Source organism: Triturus cristatus, chromosome 12, assembly GCF_964204655.1.
Source record: "Triturus cristatus chromosome 12, aTriCri1.1, whole genome shotgun sequence".
NCBI classification, from domain to species: domain Eukaryota; kingdom Metazoa; phylum Chordata; class Amphibia; order Caudata; family Salamandridae; genus Triturus; species Triturus cristatus.
The window spans coordinates 25,219,453-25,240,762 of record NC_140595.1 but is presented as its reverse complement, the minus strand read 5'-3'; the positions used below and the strand labels follow the sequence as shown (position 1 = coordinate 25,240,762).

At 54.5% G+C, this 21,310-nt stretch overlaps 1 protein-coding gene across 1 annotated transcript; it reads left to right on the top strand.

Annotated features, from left to right (window-relative positions):
- Window positions 1–678: 678 nt before the first annotated feature.
- Window positions 679–13,947, top strand: LOC146772262 (uncharacterized). The gene is made up of 4 exons (XM_085636985.1): window positions 679–945; window positions 12,292–12,417; window positions 13,437–13,530; window positions 13,850–13,947. The coding sequence occupies exons 1-4, from the start codon at window positions 691–693 to the stop codon at window positions 13,945–13,947; spliced, it is 573 nt and encodes a 190-aa protein (XP_085493111.1). The 5' UTR covers window positions 679–690.
- Window positions 13,948–21,310: the final 7,363 nt, after the last annotated feature.

Genomic DNA, 21,310 nt, shown 5'->3' with positions numbered 1-21,310 from the left:
AGGCAGCGAGGAGGGTGGGGAGCTTCGGCAAGGTCCTTCATCAAAGGGGACTGACTGCTTCGAGTTCGGTGTCATTTCTGGTTGTGGGCGAGGCGCCTCAAGGGTGGGAAGCGGTTGTGGGTTTGGCTGATGGTACCCTGAATGGTTTTCGGCAGCGGTTGGTGTTCGCTACGTCTCTTGGGTTGGCAGCTGCAACATCAGTTTGATGCCTTCAGTTTTAGGGGCTGTTGATAAACATTGTTTTTTTCGGCGTTTTTTCAGCTTTGGGCCAGTACAAGAGAACACTTTTGGTAGTTTGTTTTTGTAGGGAGCACATTTCTCTGAGAGGGTGGTCGTGGGTTTCTGTAGGAGCTCAGTGTGGCGGTTCCATGTCTTTCCTTCACAGATGGAGTGCCTTGTAATGTCTGTTTTTGTTTCCATACAGGCTTGTAGCTGGTTCTTTCTCAGGCCTATCCGTGAGTACAGTCCACCGTTGCAAGTGGTGGGGTTGTAGCGGATGGTATTTTGCCCTCTAGCCTCTGTGATCGGCTGTAAGATGGTCTTCAGTGTGGTGGGCGCAGCTGTGGCTTTGGCTCTCTGATGGGACTGTTGAATTGTTTTCAGACTTAACCTGAAGTTAAATTCCAATCTTAATTTGTGTGGGCTCCTTTTCACCCCCCCCCCCCCCCCATATTGAGTTGTGTGCATTTAATGCTTCAGTTTTCTTTAACTTTGTTCTTCTCTATTTTAGGTTGTTGGCAGAGGTGCAGTGTAACCAGTCTGTACACCATGGTACAGTTTGCGTTAGCAATTCCAAGTTTTCGTGGCTGCCAGTCCTTTGATGGAAGTCCTGGTCGTGGAGTCACCTGCTGGTTCCCGAGCAGGTCTTGCCTGTGGACATTGAACTGCAGTTTTCCAGAGAAGCAGTTTCTGCCACAATCGCACTATACATTGAGGATTCTCAGAGTAACTTGGGCTCGGATAGCTTCTTCTAGTGTTTTCTTTCCCCCGCCAATAGATGAACCTGTCTATCTCCGAACTTGGTGCATTAGAACCAAATCTTACTCTGCCATGGTAAAATTTAAGCCAAAAAAAACAGAAGACCCAGATGGTGGCTGTAATGCTTAGCAAATCAAACGTTCACCCCAGTGAAGATATCTGGGTTAAATCATCATTCTTTTGCTCACCATGCCATTTCAGTTTAGACCCAGTCATATGCAAATCAGTCTTGACCCCGTGCCTCAAGGGAACAGTCCCTTCCGAGCCAGGTCTTCCCTGGACTGGAAAGAAGCGCCCTGGGACCGGTTTCCGGGAATCACCCCTCATCAGCCAGGCTAGCTTGAATCCAGTGACCCGGAGTCCAGAAAGCCAAAAAACAAGACCAGTTTAAGGTCTAAATTCTTCGGGGCTAGACAATCACTCTTGAATTAACAGATCGGGGAATGATTCATTCCACCTCCTGGTTTGAGGGTCAAGTTTCCCACATACAATGAAGGAAACTGTTCAGTCTGCCTTTCATTGTGCTCCTGTGTTCATCGGAGAATGTTTTACCAACCAAAATACCACCCATGTAAGCAAGCCCCCACCTCTAACTCTTCCTTGGACAGTCTTTAGACTTTATAACAATCACGATGACCGTTTGATATAGATTATGCAAGGTGCGTTAGAGGGGCCTAATGTGTAGTGGTAAGCAAGAGCAATGCAGATTGGCAGTGGGAATTAAGTGAGGGAAAACCATGTTTTGTAATCTTACCAACACTTCTGAAGACTTTTGAAACCAAGGAGAGTAATTTTGTCTGTATGGTAAAAATTCCTGGTGAAATCCGTCACCTCACCGTACCCGACAAAGCCCCTGTACCCAACTAATTGCCCAAAAATGCATCCATGGTGGTGTAACGCCTAAAACACCCCCTTGAAGCTACATTCATGTGCATTCTATTCTTGGAGTGGGGTTAATTTGGAATGCAAGTTCAGTAGCAAAATCAAACCTCCCACTAACCTCGCCTCGTGGGTACAGATTGGAGACGTATGTGGCTTCCATTGGAAGGTTTGGTAATTGACTAATTTGATGGGGGTGGGAGAGCCCGGCGTCCTGCCATGCCGTGCTCTTCTAGCGATGGCTTCTGGGGCATTATTAGCAACTTGATGGTTCTAATGGCCGGACCCACTCGCTGTGTAATATTGTATGTGGGAGTTTGCTTTGACGGCCATACCCAGCATTCTTAAATCTTTATTCCAGACTACGCTGCAGCTTTAACTTTGGGGCCCTTTTACTACAACAGTTCTATGAAATACACTCCTGCTTTTCAGAAGCCAGGGGTTGCCGCGCTCGAAGGGAGTTATCTTATTCGGGTTGCCAATTCATCCTGTTGAGGCCAGAGCTGTAGATGGGGACTGTAGGAAGCTTGCTTATGTGGTAGTGCCAATGTAAGGGCACAGCCTGCACACGGTACCGATTACCTTTTATTGGTTTACAGGGTGTAAATGAATCCCAATGAGGCAGACTAGAGGAGAAAATCCAAGACCAATTTAGAACAGATTTTTATATGAATTTAGGCACCAAGATTGGAAACTGTTGCGAAGCTATAGCTTTTTTTGTAGAGAAACACCTGAATAATGCTTTTGAGGAATGAGCGTTGAATGCAGTAATATTATCCTTTTCGAGGATGCCTTTTGGGGCTTGAGGTCGAAGATGGCACCAGCAGTCTGGGTTTACCTGCCTTGGTGAGTACATGTGCTTGATACATGTTAGTCTATGGTGAAGTACCTACAATAAAGGGTGCAGGTGGGTGCTTGGGTATGTGTCTGGCAGAACTCAAAGGGGGGCTCTGCTCTCGAGGGTCTCTGGAGCACAGGAAAGCAGTCTTTTTCTGTGAACCTGTGTGGGGGGCTTGAGTGCAGAAGGGTTTTGCCCAGCTGGCCACTGTAGATGGAGGCTCTCACTTTGCATTGACCTAGTGAGCAAATGGAGCAGTATGGACCCTCTCGGTGCAGGCCTCGGTGATCCTGAAGCCCCTTGTCTGCTTTTGCGGTGGTGCCCAGACTAAAGACGCAAGCCTTGATTGCAGCAAATGCTCCAGTACCCAGGGCATTTGTGCTGCATGGCCGCTGGCGTTTCAACTTGGCAGGCGCAAAGATCTGACCTCCTGGAGCTGATTGACTTCTTCCTGGTGAGCTTCACCCTCGCAGTACTGGACAAGTGAGGTCGGTAGTTGCAGGGGGTGGCTTGTACACCCTGAGGGAGATGCTGACTGGCTGTTCAAGTGCCGGGCAGTCCTCCAAAGCACTGGAAAGGATGCACAGCTTTTGGATATGTCGAGACTTTGCAATTGTCCAGGTTCCAGTAGTTAGGCAGGGTTTTGTGCCAAGTTTGTGGTCAATCCTCAGTTTGTGAGGTGTTGGATCTTTGTCCTTCTGTTCCCAGGAAGACTAATCGGAGTTCCTGGCATTGGCGAACCCTAAGTACTGAATTTAGGAGAGTGTAGGGCAGTAGCCAATGGGCTCCTTGCTCCTGGGGCCTTTACAATAAGCTTTTATATGCTAAAGGTAGTAACCTGCAATCTTTCGTGGGGTGAATTAAGTTTTTTTTTGTTTTTTGTTTGTGCTAACTTTACCCAAAGAGGAGCACTTTACATGAGCACTAGTTGCATGACACAAGGACACCTTCATTTTTGATAGGCAGTGGGCGATAACGTGATTTGCCCAGAATTGCAGGATATTGAGCATCCTTGCTCGGACTCAAACCCGGATCCCCAGATTTGAAATCGACTGCCCTAGCTGTTAGGCCACATCCTCGACTCAAGTAGACTTTAACATGCACCACATTTTTCAAGGCTTGCTTAAGGGAGATTGAAGTTTTGAAAAGCTGCCTTTGATTTTAAGGACCATGTTTACAAAAAAATCCTGGTACGCTTAAACAGTTGCTCGTGGAAAACATTGGGGCCCTTTTACTACACTTGTGGGTTGTCATTTCACACTGAGGATGAGGCTAGAATTTTATATGGGGATGCTAACAAAGCCATGGATGTTTCTGGCTATTACCTGGAAATGGAATTTGCCGGGCTCCCTGCGAATGACCATATAATGAACTTGGAACGCTCATGTGAACTGCTTATATGTGCCAATTAAGGGTGCATGGTCCAGCATTTAAGCTGTTACCTTCCAACTGGATGCTTCACTGCCTCAAGCTCCACAGTTGAGACTGAATTGTTGGTAACGCCTCCCTGTGGACTGATTCCTGGTGGCTAGCAGAATTGGGACCTTCTCCCACCCTCCCGGACCATGCCTGAAACCTCAGCACCATCTTCGACGGCAAACGCACCATGGAGAATGTAAATCTGTATCCTCCGCCTGCTTCTCCTCCAGGGGATCCTCATCAAAGTCATAAGCATTAGAATATTCCCGCCCATGTGCGGGATCCCGGAAACAGTATATTATATGTGCCCCACATATATATATCCATACATATATACCTATATGTATACACAAGCAATTGCAGCCCCTAAACCCTAGAGCTGAACCATGCTGTAAGTAATTTCCACTACACATAAGAAAATAGCATTATAAACATGAGAAACAACATTATAACTTGTTTGGAAACTGTTTTAATGCTTAGAAAACAGCAGAAATTCTTAGAAAACACAAAGCATAGGAAGCTCCCAGGCTGCATTGCAAATACCCAGTCTAAAAAGACTGAAAAGCTAACTCATAGCTGCATAGCAAAAAACTGACACCGTGCCTTTAAGGCACACCTGACCCCCACCTTCCCATCATGCCTCAGGGGTGGCAGTTAGGTCAGTTGTTCTTTCCGGCTCCTTCTGGAAGGATCCTGGCAACAGAGCTCCACTTTTTTTCTGAGTTTGTCAGAAAATTTTGTCTGTTTTTCAACTGTTTTTTCCCTTACTTCGACGTTTTACATCCAAGTCAGTAAGAGGCTGCCTTTTTTTAGGCATTTTTGGGCATTTTTTCCATCTTAAAATGCCTTCTCTTTTCGATCCTTGCCCTGCCTGTGGCAAGAAGAAGGCCAGGACTGACTCTCATAGGGTCTGTATCCTGTGTCTACCGGAGGATCATGATTCCAAGACTTGTACTCACTGCCAGAGCCTGTCCAAAAGAACTTTGAAGGACTGAGCGAATTCGTGTTTATGGCCTGGCACAACCATCCAGAGGCCGATCTCCGGTGAGGAAGGGCTCCAAGAGGCATAGAGATTCATCTAGAAGCAAGTCCTCTCGTCCTTCCGCCTCAGCGTCGGGCTCGGCGCTGAGAAAAGATGTTCCGGTAGGTCGTGTTTCGAAAAAGAGGCTTTCGACAGCGGGCTCGCCGTCGAGAGCAGGTACGTCGTCGACGTCGAAGTCCAGACCGCCATCGTCAACTCGGCGTCGAGATCCAGAGCCTCTCCGCTGTCGTCAACCCGGCGACGTTCGGCGTCAAGAGACACCACCCCTCCGCCGTCGTCAACCCGGCGACGATCGGCGTCGAGGAGCAGGGAACCTCCGCCGTTGTCAACCAGGCGACGATCGGCGTTGAGGAGCAGAGAGCCTCCGCCGTCGCCAACCCAGCGGCGTTCGGCATCGAGGAGCAGGGACCCTCCGCCGTCGACATCTCGACGTCGATCGGCGTCGAGGAGCATGGACCCTCCGCCGTCGTCAACCAGGCGACGACCGGCGTCGGAGTGTCACCCCTCCGTCGTCGAGGCTCCATCGGCGTTCGACGTCGAGACAACAGGATCCTCCGCCGTCGTCCTCCAAGCGGCGTTCGGTGTCGAGGTTGGCATCCGTGTCGACGTCGAGTGGCAGCATCTCCGCCGGCGTCCCCGCGGCGTTCGGCGTCGAGGGAGAGAGGGCCTCCGTCGTCGGATTCACATCGCCGTTCGACGTCGAGGCGGCATGCTTCGCCCACTGAACATGGCCGCCGGTCCACATCGAGGCGTCGTTCGACGTCGAGTCCCGGCGAGAAAGGAGACGACACCACGGATCGACGTCAAGACCGCGCTCGACGTCGAGACAGGCCTCGGACAGGTCGGTGGTCCTGGTGACAGTCGGCGTCTCGCCATTCCTCCTCCCACTCAGGGGCCTCTCCACGACCGGCAAATCCACGAGAACCTGCAGTTCAACCCCGTAGGTCTTCTCCTCAGACTCAGACAATTAATCTGTCGCCCAGATGGCTGCTGCCAGCACATCATTGGCAGGACTCAGGGCCTACAAGGAGGATGCGGGAATACATCAGTCCAGTGCATGATTCTCCGCTGCAACGGCTGGTGGCGGCTGTGGACAGAGCTAGTCCCCCCAGGCCAGCGCGTCAGAGATCGCCGGACGACAGGCGACGCAGATCGCGCTCCCCCAGACGGAAGGAGCGTTCACCTGGGTCACGGGCTCGTGATCATCGCCGGAAGAGGAGAAGGACTCCATCGTCCTCTTCCTCGTCCTCCAGGTCATCCATCAAGGACTATTCACCCACGCTCTCGGGCAGCCCAGTGTCCAGGGTCTCTCCCATAGACGACATCAACACCTACCAGGAGGTGTTGCAGCGGGGAGCACAGAAGCTGGGGATTGAGATGTCAGTCCCCCAAGTCACCACGTCGGTGATTTTTGAAACACTTCACCAAAAGTCTGCCTCTCGTCCGCTGCTGCCTTTGGTCCCAGGAATCATGGAACCAGTCATGGACACCTTTCTCACCCCGGCGACCGTCAAAGCTGTTCCGGCTCGGATCCTGAAAAAATACAAGCCAGCTACCTCTGACCCCGTCTTTGTGAAGACATACCCGCCTGCGGACTGTCATAGTGGCAGCTGCAAGAAAGGGTCAGACGGCGTCTGCCTCCTTTTCCGTCCCTCCAGATAAGGAGAGCAGAACCCAGGACTCATGGGGACGCAGGGCCTGCTCTTCTGCGGCGGCGGCCCTCAAAATCTCCAGCGCGGCGGCGCTTCTGGGCAGGTACGACAGGGCTCTCTGGGACTCGCTGGAGCGTTTCAAGTCCAAGCTCCCCAAGGAGGACCAAAAGGACTTTGAGGAGATTGTTACTGAAGGGGCTCTGGTGGCTAATCAGTCGATTAGCACAGCGGCGGATGGTGCGCTAATCTCAGCCCACTCTTACACACACGGCGTCTGCGCCAGGAGGTCGTCCTGGTTGCGACTGACAGGGCTCAAGCCAGACGCACAGCAACGGATTTTAAACCTCCCGTTCTCTGGCAACTCCCTCTTCGGCACTCACACGGATGAGGAGATGGGGCGCATGAAAACTGAGCTGGACACCCTCAAAGCCGTGGGCTTGGAGAAGAAAAAGGAATTCAAGCGCCGTTTTCGACCCACCCAACGCAAGGGGCCTCAACAGAGGGTTCAAACCCCTCAGTGGTCTCAGAGCAAGCCCCAAGGGAAAACCCAGTTTCGAGGCGGAAAGTCTGGCAGGGGCAGAGGTGGACACCAGCAACAGTCCTCTACTACCACAAGAGGAGGAAAGTCATGAGCTGTGGCTTCCTCTACGGCCGTTGCCCACTCCAGTGGGAGGAAGTGCGTCACAACATCTAGCAGAGTGGGACAGCATCACAAAAGATCGCTGGGTGCTGAATATACTGCGTCATGGATATGCGCTACGTTTTCGAGCGCGTCCCAGAGACATCCCGCCAAAGAGGTCCCGTCCTCACCACCTGAAGCTGCTCGAGCAGGAGGTGAGGGCCCTTCTGCAAAAACAAGCCATAGAAAGGGTTCCTCCTTCGCAGGTCGGAAAAGGAGTGTACTCCTGGTACTTCCTGGTGCCCAAGAAAGATCAAGAGCACAAGTTTCGGCCGATTCTGGACCTTCGTCTCCTAAACAGTCATTGTCAAGGAGAAGTTCCGTATGTTGGCGCTTCACCAAATATGTCCACATCTACAAGTCGGAGATTGGATGTGTTCGGTGGACCTCCAAGATGCGTACTTTCACATTGCAATAGCGAAACATCACCGCAGGTACCTGCGGTTTGTGGTTGGAAGCAAGCACTACCAGTACAAAGTCCTCCCATTCGGACTCAAGTCGGCTCCGTGAGTCTTCACCAAATGTATGGCAGTGGTGGCGGCCTGCCTACACAAGCAGGGTCTCTTCGTCTACCCGTACCTAGACGACTGGTTGCTGAAGGCTACATCCCAGCAGCGGGTGAAGAAAGACTTCCAGACCTGTCTGAGACAGTTGCACGCTCTCGGCCTTCACGTCAACATGGCAAAGTCCGTGCAGCAGCCCACTCAGTCCATCCACTACCTTGGCTCCGTTCTGGACACAAGCGTGGGAAGAGCGTATCCTTCGGAGGAGAGATTATCTTCAATGAAGAGGAAATGCAGGCTTATGCAGCAGATGCGGAGGCCGTCAGCTCGGCAGGTAGCATCTCTGCTGGGTTCCATGGCGTCCTGCATTTTTCTAATTCCCCACGCCAGACTGCGAATGAGACCTTTGCAGCAGGCTCTGGAGGACCAATGGGATCAGTCCACAGGCTGTTGGGGAGATCGAATCTCTCTCTCCCAGGTAGCGAAATCTTCCCTAGCATGGTGGACTCGTCAGGACAATCTGTTGGTGGGAGTCCCGTTTCACCAGCCACTTCCGGTGCAATCGGTGGTGACAGACGCATCGCTACAAGGATGGGGGGCCCACATGGGGTGCCTCCAAATACAAGGTCAGTGGTCTGCAAAAGAACAGGGCTACCACATAAATATGCTAGAGCTTCGAGCAGTCCACCTTGCTCTAAAGGCGTTCCTCCCAGCAATCGAGACCGGCTCAGTCCTGGTGCAGACCGACAACACCACGACCATGTTTTACCTGAACAAACAGGGCGGGACTCTGTCACGCCCCCTCTCCCTGGAGGCGCAGGCGATCTGGCACTGGCTGCTCGCCCGGAACCTCTCGGTGGTGGCAGTACACCTTCCAGGGGAGTTGAATATCAAGGCAGACGCACTCAGCAGGCACTTCGAAGATCAGCCCGACTGGGTGCTGCACGACGACGTGGTGGCGGACCTGTTCCGTTGGTGGAGTCGTCCAGACATCGATCTGTTTGCAGACGGCGACAAATTCAAAATGCCACGCCTTCGCGTCCAGATTCCACCGTCCAGGGACCAGGGGGAATGCTCTTTTGATGGACTGGTCAGGGACATTTGCCTACGCCTTTCCGCCCCTGCCTCTGATTCCGAAGGTGGTATCCAAGCTGCTCAGATCCGACATGAAGATGATCCTCATAGCTCCGGACTGGCTGCGCCAGTGGTGGTACCCGGACCTTCTTCATCTCTCAGTTCGACCTCACAGGCGGCTGCCTTGCAGGCCGGACTTGCTGTCTAAGATGGGTGGGAGGATTCTGCATCCCAACCTTCCCTCACTGAACTTAACAGCATGGCTCCTGAGGTCCTGCAATACGGACATTTAGGTCTACCGCCCGACTGCATGCATATTCTCAAGGAAGCAAAGCGACCCTCCACGAGAGCGTCTTATGCGTTTAAGTGGAAGAGGTTCTTCATTTGGTGTAGGGAGAATCACCATGATCCTACAAAGGGGCAGGAGGACGTCATCCTTCCGTACCTCCTTCACTTAGCTAGATCAGGCTTGAAGTATGCATCCATCAGGGTCCATTTGTCTGCCATTACAGCTTACAGGAGGTCTCCAAGTCAACCTTCTTTTTTCCAGATGCAGGTGGTCAAGGACTTCTTGCAGGGGTTGAAAAAAGTTTACCCCCCTGTTCGAAACCCTTCGCCTCCGTGGGTGTTGAACTTAGTGTTATCCAAGTTGATGGGCCCACCTTTTGAGCCGATCCACAAATCTTCACAGCATCTGTCATGGAAGGTCGCTTTTCTGGTAGCCATTACATCGGCACGCAGAGTAAGCGAAATCCAGGCTCTGTGTACTAAAGAACCGTACACAGTTTTTCACCAGCACAAAGTGGTCTTAAGGGCACATCCATCCTTTCTCCCTAAGGTAGTGTCTGATTTTCATATTAATCAGTCCATTTCTCTGCCATCCTTCTTCCCGAATCCAGCGACCCCGGCTGAGCGGTCGCTCCACTCCTTAGACCTCAAGAGGGTACTTAAATTCTATCTGGCCAGTACCAGAAGCATTAGGAAGACGGATCAGCTGTTTGTCAACTATGGCGCCATGAGAACAGGCTTCCCAGCGGCTAAGCGATCCATTTCCAGATGGATTGTTTCCTGCATTACCCTAGCCTACCAGCTGGCGAAACGGCCCTTATCTTTGGCCCCTAAGGCTCATTCTACTAGGGGGAAAGCGGCCACAGTAGCTTTCTTGCATGACGTTCCAATGGCAGAGATCTGCAAGGCGGCCACTTGGAAATCGGTCCACACCTTTACCAGGCACTACTGCCTCGAATCCGATTCCAGGGCGGATGCCCAAGTAGGCCAAGCTTCCTTGAGGAACCTGTTTGGGTAGCCGGGTCTATCTAAGCATACTGTTCCTTCTCTGTTTTTCTTTCCTTTGCCCGCAGGGGGATGAGGTGAGGCTCGCTATTCTATTCTAATGCTTATGACTATTGATGAGGATCCCCTGGAAGAGAAGGATTAGTTACTTACCTGTAATCCTAGTTCTCTTCCAGGGGTATCCTCATCAAAGTCATAAGCAACCCTCCCGCCTCCCCGGGCAAAGGTGTGTTAGTTTTCAGAGGTTATTATTTTTCTTTGTGCCATGACTTTTCAGTCTCCGCAAAGAACAACTGACCTAACTGCCACCCCTGAGGCATGATGGGAAGGTGGGGGGGTCAGGTGTGCCTTAAAGGCACAGTGTCAGTTTTTTGCTATGCAGCTATGAGTTAGCTTTTCAGTCTTTTTGGACTGGGTATTTGCAATGCAGCCTGGGAGCTTCCTATGCTTTCAGTGTTTCTAAGAATTTCTGCTGTTTTCTAAGCATTAAAACAGTTTCCAAACAAGTTATAATGTTGTTTCTCATGTTTATAATGCTATTTTCTTATGTGTAGTGGAAATTACTTACAGCATGGTTCAGCTCTAGGGTTTAGGGGCTGCAATTGCTTGTGTATACATATAGGTATATATGTATGGATATATATATGTGGGGCACATATAATATACTGTTTCCGAGATCCCGCACATGGGCGGGAATATTCTAATGCTTGGAAGAGAACTAGGATTACAGGTAAGTAACTAATCCTTCCTTACGCTGCGCATGCTCTGAAAAATCTTCAAATTACTCCAACTCCACCAGGCAGTGACTCAAGCCCTAGTCATCGGCTGCAGGAATTACCCCACCGCCTAAAGAGACTGCAGACCATTCTGAACTCTGCGGCCACACTCCTATCTCCCCTTACGGACTCGCATCACTCCTCACCTGAATAAACTCTTCTGGCTCCCCGTACACAAGAGATGCTAATTTACGTTTCTGACTCGAGCCTCAAGTGCTGCACAACCAAGGACCAGCGTACATCAACCAAAGCATGAGCTTCCACCAACCCGCCAGACTCCTGTGATCTGCCTCGTTCGCTTACACCCCTCACGTCTGCCGAAGCAACAGTGGAGGACGCTCCGTCTCCTACCTCGCCGCAAAGTTCTGGAACAGTCTCCCCGTTCATGTCGGACTTCACCCCCTCATCAGGAGTTCAGAATTGTAGTCTAGACCTGGTTCTTCAACTGAAGCCATCCAAGCAGCCTGTAACTTAGCGCTTGGTTACCCTGTGGGTGATTGGCTGTGCTATACAAATCTTGTTCTAGTTTCCCATGAGGTATGGTGAGCAAAAGTCTGTTCTGCATCTGTCTTTAGACGCAGAATAATTGGTTGAGTACCACTAAGCTGGGTATCCGATACCCACTGAGTACCAACAGAAGTTTCGTATTGTTTTACAGCAATTATCCAGTCTCTTCTTTTTCCCTATCATCTGTATTCCAACTTTCTCTACGTTCTTATTTCTTACTTCTATTTCTTTTGTGATGACTAAATTTTAAAAAAGTGGCTTTTTTTTTAAGCCCGACCTCAGCACTACAGCCGGGGCCCCATGTGGCCATCCATATTATATAGGGCGGGGGATGACCATATGGGGAACCGGCTGTAGTGCTGATGTCAACTGAGAGGTGGCAGAGATTGGCTCTGGTCTGTCGCCTCTCTCGAGATAGCCTGAATTTTGGCACCCAAGGGCTGCACAGAACTCCTCTATTCAGGCATCTCGCAGTGAAAACTACGCCAATCCCTGGAGGGGAAACCATTGTGGCAGAGAGAGCTGCTACCTTTGAGACTGGAAGGTCTTATTGCTTGTACAATATGCTCAAATCTTTAGTCCAATTTTCCACATGAGGATATTTGTTTCTCCACTTGTGCTTTGTACCAGTTTGTCCTTGTTCTCTTACAGATCTCCCACTGCCTTGGAAGCAGCCTTCTGCGTCTCCGTGCTGCACCAGTCCCTGAAGCACAGATGGTGGTGAAGCTGCCTAGATGTCTACTTGCCACCGATCAAATTCTAGCTGCAGTATTCAAGGCAAGTCAAGAGTTTATACAATGTACCTCAATTAATATAAATAAATTACTATTACCAGAAAATGATCCATTAAACACCAGTCTGTTGAACTGGATTGCATTTTCATGTTCCTAAAAAGGGTCTTGGAGCTATGGGAGGGAGGAGGAATTATGAACTTGCAGAAAACCAAGGTAACTTTTGTCAGGATTAATCCTGAATCTACGCCTCAAATGTTTGGTATAAAGAGATAATATTGACTGGCTTTAATCAAATGGGGGAACGCCAACCTGTAACATTTCATTCAGTAGTAGCAAGATATGAGTGAAATATTCTTTCAAGTGGGTGTGGGGTTGAGTTGGGAATAATGTGGGGGAGGGGTAGATTGGCGGCTGCAGTAGGGCTGGGGGAGCTTAATGTTCCCTTGCAAGCACCTCTTCATTGCAACTTTGTTGTAGTCTCAACTTAATATGCTGCATCTGGCACATGCACATTGCTACTAATGGTGCCTGGTGGTTCCTCGCTCCAGCTATGGTGCACATGTGGGGATGGCTGCTGAGGTCGGTTTGCATCACATGTTGATACAAACCTTTTTGGGTGCCGAGTGCTACTAACGCCCACAAGGCTCTATCCTGTCTTGTCATTTATATAATTTATATTCCACCTTTTATTAGATTCTGCTTGTACTGCCATTTGTGGGGTGGGGGAGGGGCCCAGGGGTGACCTGGCTGCAGATCTCTTCCACTGGGAAGAGATTGGTCTCATCTCTCTCCTCGAGTTCTGGCATCCGAGAGCGTCCCATCCCTCCTCAGAGTGACTTTCTTGAGACTGCACAGTAAAATGTATTCCATATTATAACCAGGAGTGTCACCCTTTGAGTGGGGCAAACGCCGGTGTCTTCAAGACTAGTCTCTGGCCCTTGGTACGTGATAATCGCCCTCTTGATTTAGTTTTTCTGCCAAGCTTTGTACCAATTATTGCACTCTGAACCTGAACCGAGTACATAGTAGTTTCTGATCCTAATGTGTTGCTGTTTTCCACAGCCTCGGAGCATCCTTCTGCAGCTGGCCTGGTGTTGCTCAGTTGTCCAATCTGCTGTAGGAAGCCTGTGTTTGAATCCATTTTGCACTATGAAAGGTAAGTTATGGATTAGTTAATGTATATGTAACATGCAATAGTGTATTACATGTGATCAGATTTAACAATGGTTTGTATTGCTGCTTTCTCGGTTGTGGAATGGCACTAGTAAGGCTGTTGCTTTTCCCTTTCATCTTCTGGTGTGCTTGTGAGGGCCTTCTCTCCACTGTAGGTTGAAGGAGTAATCCTACTTGTTTGATTTACAGCTGAGGGTGGAATTTACTTTGCAAGAATCTGTAGTCTTCTTATTTTGGATGCGTCAACATCTCTGGTGGCCGTAGCTGTCCTCGCTCACTTTCTTCCTCTTGTTTTCTTGTAGGCGACGCTCCTCCCACAGGACGCCTCTTGGAGGAAATCTTTGGTGGCCAGACCTGGTCTCACTTCACAGATTCACATAACTGTAAAATAAAGTGTTGAACTGAATTATTGTCTGTGCTGATTTATGAGAACTTATAAGGGTGATCAAGGTTTCCTCAGAGGGGCTCTCCTGTGGGTTGAATGTTTGCAAATGGATTTCAGGTCCACCTTTTAGAAGATGCAATATAGGGTAGGGACTTAATTTTACAAAATTGATCCTCAGAAGTTTATTCCAATGCAAGCCGACTTCTAGAATGGGGTTCTCTGAGCTGGGGTGAGGGAGTTGGTGGTGGTCAGCGCTGGACGTTTGAAGTTTCATTACGTGTACAGTGCTCTGGTGTTCCCTCTGAGTAGTTCCTTGTTCACTAGTAGCACCTGCCATAGCAAGATTGCATCCCCAGCAGCACTTGGGATCTTTACTTTAAGGCTGCTAGGTAGTGGCTTCATTTAGAGTTTGTATGCCACACCTCCTGGTGAAATGGGTTGGAATGAGCTATGGGGCTTAGGGGCATATGTATCCAAGGACTTTGTCTTCGCAAACGCTGCGAATTGCAAAAAAACAGCGTTTGCGAATACAAAATCGCAAAAGGAGATGTGTGAGGCATTTCAGCCTCGCAATCTTGAATCACTAAATTTGCGATTTCTTAAGTTTGCGTAAGCATTTAAGAAATTGCAAATAGCGATTTCTTAAATGCAATGTAACACTCACCCAAGTTGTGCGATTTCTCCTTAAGAAATCGCAAATTACCACCAGCTTTAAGTTGCGATTTCTTTGACATATGCACTTTTTTGCATATTTCAAAGTGCCATGTGGTGCACATACATGCCATATGCGCACACATGCACATTTCAGGGGTGCATCAGGGTGTCATCACGACACCCTTGCACCTTTGAAAATATTCTCAATTTGCGATTAGCAAATAGCGATTAGCAAATTGAGAAGGACTTCCCATTCATTGCGATGGGCCTCCTGGCCCATAGGAATGAATGGGAAGGTATTCCTTAATTGCGATTTCGCAATTTGCTAATCTCCAGTACGGAATTTTTTAAGAAATCGCAAAATTTCTGTGATCTTTATTTTTAAATCCATCCCGTTTTACAATTCTCAAATAGTGATTCTCAAAAAATCGCTATTTGAGAATTGCAAATGGAGAGGATACATATGCCCCTTAGTCTCCTCCTGCATTGAACCCAGCTTTCTGAACTATTCTGGCCTCAGTTCCATTAATACCTGGGCCAGGCAGTATTTCGTAAGGCATGTGAGAGGGCTGACAAAGTTTGACCAGATGCCCTAGGTGACGCTGCCACCACAAGACCATGCCCAGCAGTGCCACTGGTAGGAGCCCATGGAGGATGAGATTTACAAATCATGACTTCAATTCAGTCACTCAGTCCTGGCAGACGGTTAGTACGGGAGACTGTGGGACTTGAATCCCCTTGGGATAAACGTTTACAAATACTTATTCCCTTGAAATGAGAAAGCTGTTCTATGGTAGCTCTGTGTAGAAGAAGAGGGATGCGGTAGAAGGTGCCCATTAAATCAATAATGGAAACATATTTGGCATCCGGGGGAGTCTTTGTCCAGATGGAGGGGTCCGAGACAAATAGCAATTCTTGTTTCACTTACAGAAGGCCCAGGTCCTGAGCCATGTGCCTGCCGAGTATTACTCTTAGCTTTCTTGACTGGGTAAATCGGGATATTACAAGGAGACTCGCGGGTAACTCACTCCTTGCTGCAGCAACACATGTATAGTAGGGGCGGTGCCTCAATCTTTGTCCTCTGGGTAAGAGGGCACCTTCCGTCAGTGTAACCCCTGCTGCTACACAGTTCCAGATAAAAGTATCATCTTGGAGACCCTTAGTCCAAAAGTGCTTGTGACGTCTGCTTCCGTGATTGAATCAAACGCTCTGTGTAGATTGGGCATTCTTACTTCTAAGGCTGTCCTCAATGGTTCTTGTCATTTGTCCAACTCTTCTTGGTATTGTCGAGTTGGTCCTCCTTATCTCGATACCCGTCCGGTCTCAAGGAAGATGATACATTGCCATAAGACAGGATTATTCCGCATCTGATGGCCCTTGTCTACCTCTCTTCCTGGTAATTCTGATGTCTCTGCTATAAATGTATATATTGTAGTGAGTGCTTACAAATCAGCAGGTCGTCCACTCTGGTGGAGGAATCTACCGTTACTGCTGTGATTCTGGAAGGTGGAACACATGGTACCATTTGATTCAAGATTAATGCAGTGGCCTAACGATAATTGAGGGGGGTGCCCCAAGTTACGTGGAGGGGCCCACTCCGGACTTTCAGGAGCTCCCCAGCTGAAGTGCAGGGGCCCCCCCCGGCACTGCAGGGGATGCGGGGGCCTGTGTTACGCCCCTGGATGAATATTCATTGAAGTTTGCTATTGAATCTCTTGCTAATAAATTAGTTGGGGCTGCTGGAGAGAAGTTAACAGCCATCAGTGCCCCACCCCACTCACACTGGTTGGTAAAAGGAACCCCTAGTACTTCCCCAGAATCCCTGTCCAGTGATCTGTTGGAGATTGGGGTCCTTGTTTAGTTGCTTTGACTGGGTCATGAGAGATCTGATGTCTGGGTACATCTTCAGCTGATCCCACACTACAGTTCTCTCCAAATTAAATGGAGACTATCGCATCTGGTTTCAGGGAGTAACCTTTCTCGCTCCAGCCTTTCGAAATAGAATATTTGCCACATCCCCCATGAGGGAACTCAGCAGGCTCTTTATGTCCCCTACTGCTAGGTTGATACCTGCAATTTATGTTTTTCAAATGCCCTGACCCATTTCTCTTCTGTAAGTAGAGGCAATTGTCTTCTGAGGTTTTCCTTGTCCATCTGTGGCAGGGGAACATCATGTGGGGCCCCCGGTCCCTTGCATATCAGGGGCGTCTGATGCAAAAGGGTGGTGGCATGCTGGGTGTAGTGTTGTCTGGTGTGTAGGTGTAATCCCAGTCTGGAGCACCCTCACCATGCATCTGAGTCAAATGACCTTTCTTGTGGCCATGGACAAATTTGTGGAGCTAGCCGCTCAGTCAAATCCACTAGATTTACATGTGGTACAACAATGTACCAGCTATTCTCTCCTTCAGCGACTATTTCACTGGAAGTGAGATCTGTGCTGCGCAGAATTAATTGAGAACTCATTTTTTTATGCTGGTATTAATCTTCCCCTAACCTCGCTGGGTCCCACTCTGGGGTCTGCTAGCCAGCCATGGTTAAGTTTGAATTGCAATAACTCTAGATTTTCTAATTCTAGGAGGCGCATTGTGCTGTTTCCCTCGGTCTCCATGCACCACTTTGACTATACAAGTCAATGAGGGGTTTCGCTTGGAAATCCTAGGTAGGGTGGCTTGTTTCTGGGGTTCGAAGCAGTTGGCTCATGCTCACCACATGCTGGCATATAGATTCTATCCTATGGTTAATCTCCCAAAACTTCTGAGTTTGTCCTGGAAAGTTATTATACCACTCTCCTTACTTCTACTCTTACTGCGTGATAGCCAGTCCTGCACTCTCTGGTGAGACTATTATGCACCCATCCCGCCAAGTGGGTAAACTATCTTCAGTCCTTCTATGCCCTTGTTCTGTTCCTTGAGATACTGGTCATTGCGCCATACCTACAGTCGTATGCACATAGCCACTCCGCCTGGTGTATTCTCAGTGGTGTAACGAAACTTGAGGACCCCCCTGCGAGGTATGTGGAGGGCCCCCCCCTGCGAGGTATGTGGAGGGCCCCCCCCTGCGAGGTATGTGGAGGGCCCCCCCCTGCGAGGTATGTGGAGGGCCCCCCCCTGCGAGGTATGTGGAGGGCCCCCCCCTGCGAGGTATGTGGAGGGCCCCCCCCTGCGAGGTATGTGGAGGGCCCCCCCTGCGAGGTATGTGGAGGGCCCCCCCCTGCGAGGTATGTGGAGGGCCCCCCCCTGCGAGGTATGTGGAGGGCCCCCCCCTGCGAGGTATGTGGAGGGCCCCCCCCTGCGAGGTATGTGGAGGGCCCCCCCCCTGCGAGGTATGTGGAGGGCCCCCCCCTGCGAGGTATGTGGAGGGCCCCCCCCTGCGAGGTATGTGGAGGGCCCCCCCCTGCGAGGTATGTGGAGGGCCCCCCCCTGCGAGGTATGTGGAGGGCCCCCCCCCTGCGAGGTATGTGGAGGGCCCCCCCCTGCGAGGTATGTGGAGGGCCCCCCCCGCGAGGTACGTGGAGGGCCCCCCCCCTGCGAGGTACGTGGAGGGCCCCCCCCTGCGAGGTACGTGGAGGGCCCCCCCCTGCGAGGTACGTGGAGGGCCCCCCCCTGCGAGGTACGTGGAGGGCCCCCCCTGCGAGGTACGTGGAGGGCCCCCCCCCTGCGAGGTACGTGGAGGGCCCCCCCCCTGCGAGGTACGTGGAGGGCCCCCCCCCTGCGAGGTACGTGGAGGGCCCCCCCCTGCGAGGTACGTGGAGGGCCCCCCCCCTGCGAGGTACGTGGAGGGCCCCCCCCCTGCGAGGTACGTGGAGGGCCCCCTCCCTGCGAGGTACGTGGAGGCCCCCCCCCTGCGAGGTACGTGGAGGCCCCCCCCCCCTGCGAGGTACGTGGAGGCCCCCCCCTGCGAGGTACGTGGAGGGGCCCCCCCCTGCGAGGTACGTGGAGGGGCCCCCCCCTGCGAGGTACGTGGAGGGCCCCCCTGCGAGGTACGTGGAGGGCCCCCCCCTGCGAGGTACGTGGAGGGCCCCCCCTGCGAGGTACGTGGAGGGGCCCCCCCCCTGCGAGGTACGTGGAGGGGCCCCCCCCCTGCGAGGTACGTGGAGGGGCCCCCCCTGCGAGGTACGTGGAGGGGCCCCCCCTGCGAGGTACGTGGAGGGGCCCCCCCTGCGAGGTACGTGGAGGGCCCCCCCCCGCGAGGTACGTGGAGGGGCCCCCCCCCCGCGAGGTACGTGGAGGGGCCCCCCCCCGCGAGGTACGTGGAGGGGCCCCCCCCCCGCGAGGTACGTGGAGGGGCCCCCTCCCCGCGAGGTACGTGGAGGGGCCCCCTCCCCGCGAGGTACGTGGAGGGGCCCCCTCCCCGCGAGGTACGTGGAGGGGGCCCCCTCCCCGCGAGGTACGTGGAGGGGGCCCCCTCCCCGCGAGGTACGTGGAGGGGGCCCCCTCCCCGCGAGGTACGTGGAGGGGGCCCCCTCCCCGCGAGGTACGTGGAGGGGCCCCCTCCCCGCGAGGTACGTGGAGGGGCCCCCTCCCCGCGAGGTACGTGGAGGGGCCCCCTCCCCGCGAGGTACGTGGAGGGGCCCCCCCGCGCGAGGTACGTGGAGGGGCCCCCCCCCGCGCGAGGTACGTGGAGGGGCCCCCCCCCCGCGCGAGGTACGTGGAGGGCCCCCCCCCCGCGCGAGGTACGTGGAGGGGCCCCCCCCCCGCGCGAGGTACGTGGAGGGGCCCCCCCCCCGCGCGAGGTACGTGGAGGGGCCCCCCCCCGCGCGAGGTACGTGGAGGGGCCCCCCCCCGCGCGAGGTACGTGGAGGGGCCCCCCCCCGCGCGAGGTACGTGGAGGGGCCCCCCCCCCCGCGCGAGGTACGTGGAGGGGCCCCCCCCCGCGCGAGGTACGTGGAGGGGCCCCCCCCGCGCGAGGTACGTGGAGGGGCCCCCCCCCGCGCGAGGTACGTGGAGGGGCCCCCCCCCGCGCGAGGTACGTGGAGGGGCCCCCCCCCCGCGCGAGGTACGTGGAGGGGCCCCCCCCCCGCGCGAGGTACGTGGAGGGGCCCCCCCCCCCCCGCGCGAGGTACGTGGAGGGGCCCCCCCCCCCCCCGCGCGAGGTACGTGGAGGGGCCCCCCCCCCCCTGCGCGAGGTACGTGGAGGGGGCCCCCCCCCCCCGCGCGAGGTACGTGGAGGGGGCCCCCCCCCGCGCGAGGTACGTGGAGGGGGCCCCCCCCCGCGCGAGGTACGTGGAGGGGGCCCCCCCCCGCGCGAGGTACGTGGAGGGGGCCCCCCCCGCGCGAGGTACGTGGAGGGGGCCCCCCCCGGAGGTACGTGGAGGGGGCCCCCCCCCCCCCGAGGTACGTGGAGGGGGCCCCCCCCCGAGGTACGTGGAGGGGGCCCCCCCCGGAGGTACGTGGAGGGGGCCCCCCCGCGCGAGGTACGTGGAGGGGGCCCCCCCCGCGCGAGGTACGTGGAGGGGGCCCCCCCCGCGCGAGGTACGTGGAGGGGGCCCCCCCCGCGCGAGGTACGTGGAGGGGGCCCCCCCCGCGCGAGGTACGTGGAGGGGGCCCCCCCCCCGCGCGAGGTACGTGGAGGGGCCCCCCCCCCGCGCGAGGTACGTGGAGGGGGCCCCCCCCCCGCGCGAGGTACGTGGAGGGGGCCCCCCCCCCGCGCGAGGTACGTGGAGGGGGCCCCCCCCCCGCGCGAGGTACGTGGAGGGGGCCCCCCCCCCGCGCGAGGTACGTGGAGGGGGCCCCCCCCCCGCGCGAGGTACGTGGAGGGGGCCCCCCCCCCGCGCGAGGTACGTGGAGGGGGCCCCCCCCCCGCGCGAGGTACGTGGAGGGGGCCCCCCCCCCGCGCGAGGTACGTGGAGGGGGCCCCCCCCCGCGCGAGGTACGTGGAGGGGGCCCCCCCCCGCGCGAGGTACGTGGAGGGGGCCCCCCCCCCCCCCGCGCGAGGTACGTGGAGGGGGCCCCCCCCCCCGCGCGAGGTACGTGGAGGGGGCCCCCCCCCGCGCGAGGTACGTGGAGGGGGCCCCCCCCCCGCGCGAGGTACGTGGAGGGGGCCCCCCCCGCGCGAGGTACGTGGAGGGGGCCCCCCCCCGCGCGAGGTACGTGGAGGGGGGCCCCCCCCCGCGCGAGGTACGTGGAGGGGGCCCCCCCCCGCGCGAGGTACGTGGAGGGGGCCCCCCCCCCCGCGCGAGGTACGTGGAGGGGGCCCCCCCCCCCGCGCGAGGTACGTGGAGGGGGCCCCCCCCCCGCGCGAGGTACGTGGAGGGGGCCCCCCCCCCGCGCGAGGTACGTGGAGGGGGCCCCCCCCCGCGCGAGGTACGTGGAGGGGGCCCCCCCGCGCGAGGTACGTGGAGGGGGCCCCCCCCCCCGCGAGGTACGTGGAGGGGGCCCCCCCCCCCCGCGAGGTACGTGGAGGGGGCCCCCCCCCCCCGCGAGGTACGTGGAGGGGGCCCCCCCCCCGCGAGGTACGTGGGGGGGGCCCCCCCCTCGCGAGGTACGTGGAGGGGGGCCCCCCCCGCGAGGTACGTGGAGGGGCCCCCCCCAATTTAAACCAGAGCTGTCAGGCCAGAGTACTGTGCTGAGGGGGCCCTCTGCAGCTCTGAGCCACCGTGCACTGCGGGGGGCTGTTAGGCCACTGCATCTTCTACATCCCTTCGCTGTGGGGTGGTCACTCATTCTCTAACTACACTTCCTGTGGTATCCCTTTTCTGTAGTAAACATGACATTGCTAACGATGC